Genomic DNA, 14,313 nt, shown 5'->3' with positions numbered 1-14,313 from the left:
AAGACTTGTCTAAGGTGGCCCTAACTTGCTAAAGCAAAAGGAAGATTTAAAATTAACTAGTATAGCCCAAAGAGGATGAAATGAAGAATGCTTGTTAATGTTCATTTGGGTTAGTGTAAATTTTATCATCACTGAGGTGTAATTGTCAGAAACTTGCTGTTTCGTCCTTGGGGGATTATTCAAACACTTTGGTGCCAATGTTTGCTCAGCACAGTCAGGATGACTGCGCTTTCTGGGTCAACATTGTCTGAAAAGGTTTGCTGTACGGTACAACTGAGGTAAGAAACTAAACACCAAGTCTCACTTCACGCAGCCTTTCATGCTTTGTAAGGTGAGTCAAAGGTTTGCTATTTAAAGATCAGACATTTAGAGAAATTGTATTTCTGCTGTTACACCAAGAGCATGTGGTGTCTGGTGTTTGTCAGAAGAAGGCTGACTTCTCCAGTAACTGTGGTCTTGGTGGCTTTTGTCGGCTTTTATGTGACTTAGAACAAATACATGGAAATTGAACTATTTTTAAAAGTCAGTCCAGACTAATTACAGACTTCCAGTGTACTTATCTGAATGTTGTGCAATCACTGCAATGATATTTAACATTAAATGCCAATCCCCTGTATTGGCTTTGCAGCACTCTACTGTTAAGTGGGAGGCTGGACTGTTGGTGCAGAGACAATGAAAGACAAGATGTCTTTGCCACAGACACTTGGATATTCCTTTTAAAGATGTTCACACTCTTCTGGTGTAATTACAGCCTGCCAGAGTGAGGAACATGAAACTGTTTAGCTTGTGAAGCTTAAAATAAAAGGTGTATGTGAAAACAAGAACACGATCCTTTTTCTAGCAGCCCAACACCAAGTCCCATCCCCTCCCTCTCCTTTGGCTTCTTCCACTGAAATTTAAAGCACCTTCCTATTAACTCATTTTTAGGTGAGTGATGAGGGCTTTTTTGTCTTCTCTGTTGCTCTCATTAAGTTATTTCTACTTATTAATCTGTTTGTAGCTCATGTTGCATGTCTAATGTGAAGTCTTAGGTGTGAGTGCATGCAGATCTCCTGGTGAATTATGCTCCAGTCGAATAATATACTGTGCACCCCAGTTCCCATGCAGCCTTCCCTTTGGGCAGACCTCTTGAATGTTCTTAGGTTTGGGTGGGTGTGTGGTTTGGAGTTTTTTTATTGACAGATGTCACTGTGCTTTATCCATAGCTGCAGAATAAAACCAGAAGGAACGTATGTGGCAGGTCAATACCCTGGAAGGAGTAGGCATGACTCTGAGGTTTCTTTTCCACCCCCTTCTGTCTCCAGATATTCCCTTCCTTCCCTTGTGTAATAGGATGATTTTGCAAAGCTTCATTCAGTAATGCCAAACGTGTTAAAGCGTAAGTGGCTACCTACTCCTATCCACACAGATCAGTCATTTTCAGTCACAGGTTTAAATCTGCTGCAGCAAAGACAAGCCTCTGTGCTTGCATCAGGTCTTACAAAAGCAAGGCTGTTTGACTGACAGGTACAGAGAGGGGGTTCTGGTAATGTACTAAGCCGAGTCTGGAAGCGGAGTGTCGAGGATGAGGCTGTGCCAGAGGTACTGTGCATTATGGATGAGGCACTCAGGTCTGTAGCTGATTGACTGAGGACAGTTATGCTCTTTCACAATGCTGGGTAAGATCAGCTGGACTGTCATTTAATATGAGCTTTCTTGTCAGTGAGAAGATGACTTTCACGTAGTAATCAAATGCAGATTGCAAAAGACAGCCATGCTCTCCCCTCTGCTTTGTAAGGGTTTAGTTGCTCATCCAGGTGATTTAACCTAAAATAGGTTTATCACTCTACCACGTGCCATATGATGGAATTAACTCTTATTCTCGGAATCTCAGGCTGACTATAAATATTGGAAAAGTACCTGTGTTTGATGGCGTGAGATACATGTCCTTCATCTCTAACAGCTAAGGTGCCATCTAACGACTGCATAGGTATGGTATTGAATTAAGTAGGGAAGCTGGGGAGAATGCAAATTTTCTCTACTCTTTCCTTTCAGGGCAGAAAAAGAAGCTGTAGTGAACAGTTCTGGAGACTGAAGCACAGCCACAGTACTAAGGTCTTTGACTGACAAGCCTTCTGCCTTCTCCTTCTTACAGGGCTCCTCCTACAGATGTTCTGAACACGTCTACATCCCAGCAATTTTTTGCTGCACCCAGGTACTGAATATAAGGAACAAGCTGCATAAAAAGAAGCGTGGGGTGTAGGAGAAGCAGCACTGTGAAGAGTATACTAGAAGTCATGCCTATACAAAATGCAGGCAGTAGCATGACTTCAAGCAAAAATTACTTGGGAAAGCATAGTTGCGGAATGACCGAATTTATTCTTAGAGAATGACAGAATAGAGCTCTTATTCAACAATATGGCTTATAATCTTGTTAAATAGTATGTTTCAGGCTTGGCTTCCTAAGTGTCATCCTTTCACTGTGTGACTTAAAGTTTATTTATTGCTTGAACAGAATCTCTTTTCCTCCCTGCAGGTCTTGAAAACTAGAGCTCAGGCACTTCTGGATCAGTCTTTTCATTGAAATACTGGAGCTACTATGAAGTCTTCCTGGTTTGCACTCATCTTGGCAGTGCTCAGTACTGAACTGCTAAGAAGTCACTGTTCCACCGTCAAGTCCCCAAGGTTCAGAGGACGTGTGCTGCAGGAGAGAAAAAATATCAGACCAAATATCATCCTTGTACTCACAGATGATCAAGATGTGGAGCTAGGTGAGAAATAATTGTTATTTGCTCCTTCATTCATCATGTGTCTTTCAGTAATTTCTGCGAAGCAGAAACTACTTTAAATTCAGAGAACATATTGGTCCTGGAACAATATCAGAGTGTGGGGCAAGTTTGGAAAATGAGTTAACTAATTTAATTCAATAACATTCATCACATTTAATTAAAAACTTTACGAAATATATGCTTATCAAAATCCACAAAGGAAGGCTTTAATCACCACCATAAAAGGATTTAATAATACATGCAAGGATATACAGGTGAAAAACTTGCATCAAAAACTCTTTTTCACTTTCTGGCTTTCTATAGCATTTCAAAAATTGAGCTTTACAAGGTTAACCCTTCCCTCAGAGCGGTATAGGTGAGTATTTGTATTCTCTACATATCTGTCACATGATTGTATGTCTTCTGAGTTGTTTATGCACACAGACAAACTGGTCTGGTTTCAGGACATATGCTTACCTTTTCCATAAATTATTAAACTGTTTAAAATCCATCTGCTTTTAAACTATGCTATATGTATAAAAATAGGATAGTTTTGCTTTCACAACTATACTAAATATCTGAGCACAACCTGGACATATCAGCCAGAAGTGATTTTTATATATTTTTCTTAGGGTGGAAAAAGTTAAAACCCTTGGATGATGTTCCAGGAGGCCTTTGAATGTTTTCCATTAAGTAAGTTAGAAAGATATTAATGGTAGTTATGCATATAACTGATTTTTTGGTTCACTGCCCAAAGTGAAAAATCAAGGAGAGAAAGAGTATCATTTTAGGTTACCCCCAAGCAAATATTTTAGTTCTGGGGGTGGAAGGTAAGATCAAAAAGGTAAAAAATTGGCAAATTGATTGGAAATGAAATCTTACATTCTTAGTGGTTTTTAATGTCAGACATGTTTTTAATAAAACTATAGTGAATTTCTAAACAAAATGCCATATGAAATTGAAAAATCAAAACACTTTATTCCAGAAAACTTATAACAGAATAGTTCATTTTTTATCTAAAATCACATACTTTTAGCCAGAAAGTTGTAGACAAAAAGTGGTGTAGGTCTAAAAGCAATTCTACAGTTGCTAGCATGCTTTTATTGTCATGATGCAATAATAATTTACACAGTCCTTCAGGGTTGTGAGAACACAATTAATGAACTATATTTCATGACTGAGAGTTGGTGCTTTCATGTAGCAAGGCTCCAAGACCAGGCCTTTAGATCTGAGCACATCTTATCTTTTTTATTTCTCACTCTTTCAAATGTCTGCTCTGTTTAGCCATGCTGCATAATGAATGGCTGTTGCCGGCTCTATTTTTGGTCTAAATTACAGCTATTACAATAGGAATGCATTTCTTCTTGATAGTGTTGCTCTGAAATCTTTGTTAAAAGGGTCAAGTCATGTCTTCCTTTTTGTGGTCTGAAAAACTTACTTTCTCCAAGGCACTGGGGAAGGTAGGTCAGCAAACGCATGTCTCTGAGCACTGTTACTGACTTGCTGTCTTCAGTCTTGTGAGAGGGTTTGCAAGTGGTGAAAGAGGAGGAAGGATGTGGCAAGCCAGTTCATCCATATTGTGGAGCTCCTCTCTTTGAAAGCTTCTCTGGATGTTTACAGGGCACTCTGGCTCCTGTTAGTAGGCAGCTGAGCAATAGCCTGAATGTGTATGCATTCCCACTGCACTGAATGAAGACACAGGTTTCCCCTTTTCATAGATCATTTTACAGGAAACAAGATTCAGCCCCAAGACTTACTGTACTGCATTATTCACACTTCTGTTAATAAATCATTCTGTTTATTTGAAAAGTAAAGCCATACTGGTTTCCACGTGTGAATTATCCCCTCATCCTTCAGTGATTCCTGAGAAAAAACTTTAGTTTCCCAAAGGTCAGTGCAAAGTAACACTTTCTGCCACAAACAGAATAAAACTTAGGCATTGGAATCCAAAAAACATAGACTGAAAGTCTCTTGATATGGATTCTTTGCTATTGTATTCCCTGCACGAACATTTCTAAAAGCTGTTCTAAATGAATGCTTTCACATAAAAGCATAAAAGTACGTTACAGACTTCAATCAGGAAGAATTTGTCTCCAGAGCATGTATAAGCATTGAACCAAAATATTCAGCTGCCTGAGTACAGATGATATACACAGGAGCTATCCAAAGTAAAATCTGCAAGAGGCAGAGAACTTACATTTAGTTAGTGCTCAAAGCATTGGAGTATGCACATCTTTCTATTGATCTGCACCATTCCCCTAAGTTTTGCATTCTGAATACAAAGATGTTTAGCAGAGCTACTGTCTCATTCAACTTATCAGATAAACCTCACAAATTGCTCCACAACTCCGGTCAGTTCCTGTTTATGCTGGGAGGAATGTGTCACAGAGGGTATCATAGATCAGCTGGAGGATGGTAACTTAAGTAACTCTGAAGCAGCCTGGCCCACAGCTCTTGGAGAAACTCAACAAACACTTGGGCCCAGAAGCTGGGAAATGACTGGTTAAATTGTGCCTCTGTGCACTTTCTCTCCCCTGCCAAGATCCTGAGGGTAGAGAAATACCTGCCCAGCACTGAGGCAGATGGGCATCTTGCTCAAGGCAAAGCACCAGCTCCCAGAAATCAGGACTGCCCAGAACTACTGCCCCCCTGGAGAAAACATACTGCTGCTCTTCAAGGCAGTGGTCCCAGCTCCCACTGAGTACAGGTATTTCCAATCTTTTGCTCACTCTTTAGTCTCTTCCCCTGTTCTCCAGCTTCTCTATCACTTGCACATGTCAGTACCTCAAACCATGACTCCCAAATCACACTTATAATCCTCACTGTAAATAACACCTTGTTAGAAAGGAGCCAAAATTAATGAATACATAGGTAGTTTCAGTGTTTCCAACCTAGAGGCGTTTGCAATGACAGGGAAGTGGGAAAAGGTTAGGAAAAAAAAAAAAAAGGGAGAAGTCCATTTGAGACAACTACTTTATCTGTACCCTTGTTCACAGCCCAATGCTCCACCCAGTGAAAGCCATATAAACCATCCACTGAGTACAGCACTGGCTGAAGAGATCACAGCACCATCTGGATACATCACACGAGACATAATTTGCCTGGTTTGCTTTCCATCTTCACTAGAACTAAAGCACTAAAATACATAAGATGAAAAAATGGGGATATGTGCTGTGACATAAGAAAGTCCATCACCTTCCTGGGGCCTTGTGTACAACCCGTGTAAAGACAAGGTGGCTCTAACTATCCCTTTGTAGAGATGCCCACCTGTGATACACCTGGATAAACTTTAAGACTTGCTATGAAACCTCGGTTACTAAACGTATTTCTTGATATATGAGAATCGGCTGAGAAATGACACTGAATTTCTTGCTTGACAAAATTTGCTAACTTCTGTGTCCAAAGTGGCCATTCGAGTTACTTAGTTCCCCTCAGGTGGTCCCCAATTGGTCATGTAGAATGTGAGTGTCCTGCTGTCAGGCAGTGCCTGGGTACATGTGCCCCGAAGACTGTGGACCAGATGGTAAAAAGCACAAGCTGTGATGAGAGCTACAGACAGCAAAGGATTATAACTTATATCAGCAAGTTTTATCTCCTACTTGTGTTTTATTTTCCAAATGAGGAAGTCTCACCTGCTTTGAAGTGCCTATTCTAGAATTTCCAGAGGGGCTAAATCTATTATCAGTGTCAGTAAGTGCATACCTGGAGGAAAAACTTACTCATAAACAGCAGGTTTGCAAGAACAGAGGGCTGACCAAGCAGAGGAATGAGGAAGTGCTCTAACAACTAGTCATTTATAATGCATAGAGGCATGAAAGTGCACATCAGCTCTGCTGCTGCTACTGTGCATTAGTGTACTTGAACAGTGCACTTTCCATCTGAGAACCTCAAAGCACTTTACAGTTCAGCTCTCAGTAATAAACTGTGACATTTCAAAAAGAGGAGAGCTATGGCAAAACCAGAACAAGACAAAACCAAAGAAAACTAAAAAGGAAAAGCCAGCCTGTGGTCCAAGATAAGACATGTAGAATGAGGATGGTCTCTCATTTGACTTTTATTCAGCAACTCATTGAAATGCTCCCATTCATACAAATGGAGTTTCGTGTTCAGGGACCTCTCAGTTACTCTCCTACTTCTCACATGGCTTTTGTATGTATTAAGTTCAGGAAAGCATGAATGCAGATGCTCTGCATTTAGAAAAGAAGGGCTGTGAAAGAGGAAGAGTCCAAAATGATGCTGACTTATATGCAGGGCATTAAATGTATCCTTAAAGACACGGACATTGACACTGCACAAGGAAATGCCAAAGAGCTGTCTCTTCCTTTTTTTAACCAAATAATTTTGATGCAAAATATTTTATATTCAACACTGACTCCTTAGTCCAAAGGCAAAACAAAACATGCTTAACTTTAACTACTAAGATAATTTCTAACTTTTTTTTTTAATTTGCTTTTAAAGCTACCCAAACAAAACCATTGAGAAAAACTCTCATTGTATCAGTGGAATCAACGAAATTAAACTTAAGCCTGCAACTGTTAACTGTGCAAAATTAATTGTAAAACCAAAGGAAAAAAAAAAAAAGTAAAATTCCAGAAACCTCGGTTTACCACCAAAATTTTGCAAGTATTATAATTCACAATATCAGTATGTTTCCTGGGCACGCACTGACATATCCATGGTTCGCCCTCACCCTTCAGTCTCTGGTCTGTTGGATAACAGAAAGCAAAGTTTGACGGCTATCAGCAAATATTGACAGGGCCTACCAGGAGCTCCTCAGTCTTTCCGCAATCTTCAAGCCCTGCCTGTCTCACCTTGATGTTCATTAAAATGCTTTGAAGGGTGCAAAAAATGTCTTTGTTCTTTAAACTGGATCAATGCAAATTCTTGAGAAAGGTGATGAATTTTGCTAATGCTTTTGTACACAGATTTATCCCCAGAAGCTGATTTTGAGAACAGTGCTTTAGCATTGGAGCCAGACATGCTGATCCTGTGTCCACATAAACTTTCCTCTAGAAAAATTGTTACTGAATTCTGTCTCTCTCCTCCCTCCGTCTCTCACTCTTCTTACCTCCTTCCTCTCTCTCTCTCTCATATTATCTGATAAAATGGAAAGAATTGTAGCAGATTCATTGGTAATCACACCATTTAACACATTTTACTGGTGCGTTGACTAATGACATTGTTTGTGTAACACTGTTCCTACAGCCATGTTTGAAGAACTATGGACCTATAAATCTGATACAGCTTTAAAGTTTTAACATTCTATTTCTAGACTAGTCTGTATTTTAACTTTGTTTTGGAGCCTGAGATAAAAAACCTCTGTATTCTGGAATCCTAAAAAATATTTTTGATGATGTAATAAAAACCTTATCTTCTAAAATTACCTAACCTACAGAGTAGAACAGACTGATGTCCAAAAGCAAGCTAATCACTGAAACTTTACTTTTAATAGCATAATAACAGCCAATATATTCTAACTATTTTGTTTGCAGCACAGTGACGATCAGTACCTCTTATTGCAGGGTCCTTGCAAGTGATGAATAAAACCAGAAGGATTATGGAGAATGGAGGAGCCACTTTTATCAATGCATTTGTAACCACCCCAATGTGCTGCCCATCGCGTTCTTCCATGCTGACTGGGAAGTATGTGCACAACCACAATATATACACCAACAATGAAAACTGCTCTTCTCCCTCATGGCAAGCTACTCATGAGCCACGTACCTTCGCTGTGTATCTCAATAACACTGGGTATAGAACAGGTAAGAAACAAATCAACAGTAGTTCTTTGTTTAAAGTGAAGAGGACAGATATTCAGCATTGGGTCTCAAATCACTGCCTAAAATGAAGTGACTACTGTCCCAAACTGAGTTTACAGAGCAGAAATTTAGTGTTATGGAGAAGGAGGGTAGTGCTGCCTGCTGGTCCAGATCTGCCACTAACAGCCATGTAAAGAAACGCACTTGTAATGAGCAGCATATTTTCACATTTGGAAGTCCCAGGTGGGAAATTAGCTGTTGGGCAGTTAAACCTAGTGTGAAAGAGGTGCTTTTTAGTGGCATTGTGGGTCTGAACTGGCAGTTCCAGCCATGATTATGGTCAGTATTATGGTCTGCTTGTGGACAGCTGCTAACTGTTACGGAAGAAGATGTCAGGGCCAGGCTGGAGACCGGTGCCAAAGACCTCACAGGAGCGAAGTGCCTGTCATGGGAGTGAAACAAGGTGAATGGTATAATTTAAACTTTGCCATGGGGCGATATTTCATTTGCATTTTCTGCAAAGGAATAGAAACATGTCTTTAAAAAGGATTGTTCTACTGTGCACCAATAAGATTTGACAGTTTCCTCATAAATTCCTGGTGGTTTTCTGTAGTCAGGAGATCTCTTTCCTGCCTACAAAGAACTCTTCTTATTCCTCTCATCTGTGCTTCAGCTTGATATAAAACCTGATTCATTTCTGCATCAAGATTCAATCTGTAGACACGTTAGGCTCCAGCCTGACTTTCCCTTTGCAAGGTACAGGAGCTGTGCTAGGTCATCAGAGTGCAATTTGTTTAGAAGTGCCGTTCAGTTAGAAAGACTCCCCTTTACAGGACCAACGAGGCACAGATCTTGGTGCCAACTGTGTTCCTTACAATGTAATTGGCAGCAAAGAAATTTGTCTCTATCAGCGGTTTAGGCACAAGAACGGATCCCCTTCAAAACACAGAGCAGGCGAATGTCTCCGTGCTGTCTCCTTGTCCTAATTCTCTTAATGCTGCCATATCCAAAGCCTCAAATTTATCTGCCTGTTTGCCATCTTCACTACACAGACAGTTCACTCTTTTTAATTCTGTGTCTCCGCATCTGTAGTTCTGGAGAGCTTCTGCTCTGTGTAAAAAACAAAAACAGACAAACGTTTAACTTCTTTGAACCTGGTGCTGGACATGTGCTGAATAATATTTCAGTCTCTATTAAGCTGGTTTTAGTGAAGTTTCCATCTGAGTACAGCACTGCTAAACCTGAGTAAGGGTCAGCATCAAGGCTTTGGAGAAGAAGAGAGAGAGAATTGACAATCACTGCTAAAAAAGGTGCTGAATTCACCCTAAAATATACGCACTGTCTCATGGCTTATGTCTCAGAAATCCCTTCTGCTTGATCTATGGGTGCTTCATGTGGGTTTCTTTCTTAAAAAAGTTATTATCTTATTGATTTGTAATCTAATACTTGCACAACTAAATGCTTCATGCACTAACTAGATAGCTCTGTCACTAGCCCTCTCTGCACTTCTGAGGGGAAACACTCTGCTTTTGGCATATCTTCTGTACTGCATTGTATTATGAAGCCATGTGTAGATGTCTGCTAAATGTAGACTTGGCCCTATTAAATGGAAAAGAAAAAAGGGTCAAAAGAAAATGAAAAGGGAGAAAAATCCCTTTCCAAAAGTAGGCAGAGCAAACATCAGTCCTAAAACTGTCAGGGTAGGTGAGTTTTAACAAGGGGCAGGAAGGAGAAAAAGGAAATGGAAACAAACGAAAATACTTGTGTGAAACTCCAATTCTAACTAAGGTACATTGTGCAACCCTATAATAAAATGGCCCCAAAGAATTTAATCATTTACTCCTTTTAAGATGAGCCTACCTGCTAATTACCCCACAATTATTTTTTGAAGTGACGGCTTCATTAACAGCAGATTGTATAATGCATTTTTCAAGGACAGTGTCGCCTCATTAAGAAGTCATCAAAAGTTCACCAAACAACTAATAGTCCACACTTCACAGCTATAAAGTTTAGTAAAATTGAAATTACTCAAAAGTACCTGGGAATGAAGAATATTTGGGAATGAAAAAGAGGGAACTGGGGAGAGAGAGTACCTACATGCCACATGGTGACTCTGTGATGATATTCCAGACGTTATGGGTATTTATCCTGTGCATTTCTGTATGTTTTAAGAGGAAATCATCATCCTCCTCAGTTGGAAACTGAGGAGGAGAAAAAGAAGTGAGTCACTCAAGGCCACTCAGTTTGGTGACAGCCCTGGTAAGGCACGGGTCCAGAGAGCTCCAGTCCAGATGAGACAATGTGCAATACCTCCAACCTGGTTCTCTGTCTGAAATGCTGAGGATTTAGTTCTCACTTTTTACATAGGATGAAATTATTGTATAAGTTGATGGAAGTAAAGGAGTGGGAGATTGTTTATATAATATCATTACTTTTGTTCACTCCAAATAGTTTCCAACATCTATAAAGCATCTGCTGTTTAAACCTGCCACAGCCTTAACTAAACCCTCTATATTGCAATTGATCACATGTGGGCAGACTGCTTGTGAAGGAAGCCCTGCTGAAGCCATGAGGACTCCACACAAGCACAGCAGGCCATTTAAAGAGAGGTCTGAAATGTGCTCTAATAAACTGCAGTCATAATTAGAGCCCACTGGGAAAACTTGACAAAGAACAGAATGGGGTTTTCTTCCCTATTTCTGTTTTACTCTTCTACTCCTGTTCTACTCTGATTTGACCTAATGGAGATGTTGCATTTCATGGAAAATATTCCATTTTGAAGATGATAAGTCAGTGCTAAATCATTAACAGGGACTGTGTCAAGTGCTATGGGGGCAGACAATATTCAGAAACAACACTGCCAAATCAAAATCACTTTTGCTTCTAATTATCATTAAAAAAATCCCCAAACAATTAAGGATGTTTCAATGTTTATGGTTTCCCTTACTCACAAGTTGTATGCTAAATTGCAGCAATGAGTGAACTGCACAGCTTCCTGGTTGTTGGAAGTCCACAAAATTGGTAACATTAAACTAGAATCTGTACAAAACAGAAGGGAAGACACAGTAAATAAGTAGAAAGAGAAAACAGAGCAATTCTGGAGAGCTTCAGAGAGAGGAGACATTTGTTTCAATTCTATAGGTTCTAGCTGCTCATACTGGGGAGGAAAAAGAGTCACTCTGTAATCACTTTCAAATTTTGTGGAAACTGTGAGAAAAGCTTGGGAAGTTTCCTTTCACCTTGTAGTTGTTAACGACAGTAGACAGCCCTTCAGCTATTTAGATTCAGAAATTTTATTCATAAGATTATTAGATGCAGGATTTAGAGAGTTTGTTTTGTGCTTTTCAAAGTATTGACTGGTTGTTTGCTGTTCTTCCAGTCATCCCTGCAGTTCTGTTGAAGTCTTCTACTTTCTTTACCTTCTACTGTTCTGTGCCAGCCCTACAGCACATAGCTTTGCCTTTCAGATGTGCCCTTTAGTGCTGCCAGTTCACACTGCCATTCACCTACACAAACACAAAGGAAAACTCCAGGAGTGCGCTACCTCAACCTTGGCTTCCTTCATCTTAATAATCAAGCAGTAGCCAAGCATTATCTTAATATTTTAGAAGATGAAGATATGTCAGCAGCACAGCCAATATCCAGGAGACATACACATGACAATCATTTTATTGTTAAACAGTGTGTCACACTGTATACTGCAGGATTTTACACTTTTACTAGCTGAAGTTTCACCCCTCTGCAAATATGAAGAGAAATATAAGTTTAAAAATCTCTCCTCGACTTAACATGTGCATGCATTCAGAGCCCTCGCTGCTCTCTGCTTAATGTTACTTTATAGAATTACTACCTTCTAATCCTCGCTCCTCTGAGCCCTTCACAGCGAGCGTAACTGCGCAGGAGAGAACAGGAGACTGCCCAGGCTCAGCAACCGCTGATGGCCTCACAGCAACTTGCCAAACTCAAGACCAGGCTCTCCCCTTATGGAATCCCACTTGAAAGAACTGAGATCACCAAAGTAGGCAATTATTTGCTTACCATTTTTTTAGAATTGTCTTTGGGAAGATTTATTTCCCAGTATTTTATTTCGTGCTCAGAAATACCAACCAAGTAGAACAACATCCAGGATTCATGCATGAAAGTGTCCTGATGGTATTCTCAGCTTTCTGTGGGACAAAAATTGAGCAACTCAAAAATTTCTGAATACTTGCATTGTGAAACTCAAAACTCAAGAAGTGATTGGACAGCAGGATGTCACTGCCTGGCACATTTGGACATTGTTCACAGACTTCTGTGTAGTGATGAACAGAAAGGGCCACTTGGTTGACATCTAGTTAGTATGTTCAGCAACACATGTCAGCTTCTGATGCATGTTAGTTGACATCTGTCACTTATGGGTGCATTTCTTAGTGTAGTGACCAAAGTACCAATAAAATGCCATGATGACAGGAAACTCAATGCTAAGGAGCATTTAAACTGTGCACCATTCCCTTCTGACACGCAGCAGAAAGTTAATATTTCACACAGGGAGCAAAACCTATGCCTGCTGAAGGTGTGGGCAGACAATACGTTTCCTCTGGAGGCAAAGCCAGTGTGTTTCCTGTTCGCAGCCTTACAGTACAATTCAGTGCCAGTGCACGCTATTTTTAATCTGCATCGTTTCAGTGACCTAATTTGTATCCTGTCTCATGCACCCTTTCAAAATAGAGTGACAGAATATGATACAGGAGTGGGGATGAGTGAGCAGAGAATGAGTCCTGGTTTCAGAATATTCCTAAAGTGAAAATAAAGGAAGAGAGAGAGAACTCTAAGCTTTCAGGTTCTTTCTTAATTGGTATATAAGAGGCTGGGAAGCATCAAATATAATTTAACTTGTAAATATTTTACATGATTAAAAATAGACCTCACTTTACAGAATAAAATTGTACTTTCAAACTAAAAAATGTATCAATAAAAGTGAAATACGCTTAACATATTCAGATAGTCCACAAAAAGTGAAATATAGAAGAAGGAAAAGGCCAAAAAGGATAACATGCAGGATTTTCTAGTTCTATAGTATCATGTGAAGTGAAACTTACTTTGGTTTCTGTACAGGACCTCATCAAAACACACATCACTTCTGCCTACTTATGCTTAAAACAGAATTCTGTACTATTAAATATTGTACAGAAAACTGTACACTAAGAGATTTTTAGCAAGTTTATGCATTCAAGTGCCTCATTTAGGAAAATCTGGGTAGAACATTGTCTGTGCAACTATTGCATCTCTTGTTCACGTGGCTAATTATAGTCTTTAACTACATAAATAACATCACTTTTGGGAGGGTAGAAGTTCCTTGGTTTAGAAAGGTGGACCAGCTATATCAAGAGGCATGATGCCACTATCTGCATCAGCAAGGATGTGGGTCTCAGATCCCCTCTGAAAATCTCTACTGCTTTCTTACCAAGTAACTAAGCAGGGTGGGTTTTTATCACATATATGGGCACTGGCGGAGGCAGCTATATGTTTTCAGAAGTATGCTGAAAGGAAGGTACCAGTGAGACTCAGGAGTCCTTTCAGGAGCTGCTGTGGCCTCTTCACTGTCCAAAAACAGTTCTGGCTCCTTTCATCCTATCATGTTAGGTGATGCAATCTCTACTGCTTGGTTTTCTCACCCCAGTATTCTGGCCCTGCAGGACTTCACCTCAGCCTCTGCTCTGATCCTTGTCCCCCTGCTTTTCTGTCTTCAAGTTGTTCCTATGCACCATCCCCTCCTGGATCCAGTCAGTCCTTGACAGACATGTCCTGTCCCCACTGCTTACCATTAC

General features: G+C 40.0%; 1 protein-coding gene across 1 annotated transcript in view; it reads left to right on the top strand.

Moving 5' to 3' along the window:
* Positions 1-14,313, top strand: part of SULF1 (sulfatase 1) — a 120,557-nt gene that overhangs the window by 55,856 nt on the left and 50,388 nt on the right. The window contains exons 5-7 of the mRNA XM_010009837.1: positions 2,035-2,194; positions 2,516-2,750; positions 8,270-8,509. Of these exons, the coding sequence (XP_010008139.1) occupies positions 2,579-2,750; positions 8,270-8,509 (412 nt within the window). The 5' untranslated portion in view covers positions 2,035-2,194; positions 2,516-2,578. The remainder of the gene's footprint in view (positions 1-2,034; positions 2,195-2,515; positions 2,751-8,269; positions 8,510-14,313) is intronic.

Source organism: Nestor notabilis, unplaced genomic scaffold, assembly GCF_000696875.1.
Source record: "Nestor notabilis isolate BGI_N333 unplaced genomic scaffold, ASM69687v1 scaffold4522, whole genome shotgun sequence".
NCBI lineage: Eukaryota > Metazoa > Chordata > Aves > Psittaciformes > Psittacidae > Nestor > Nestor notabilis.
Note: the sequence above shows the minus strand (reverse complement) of the source record. Positions and strands in the feature narration are given on the sequence as shown.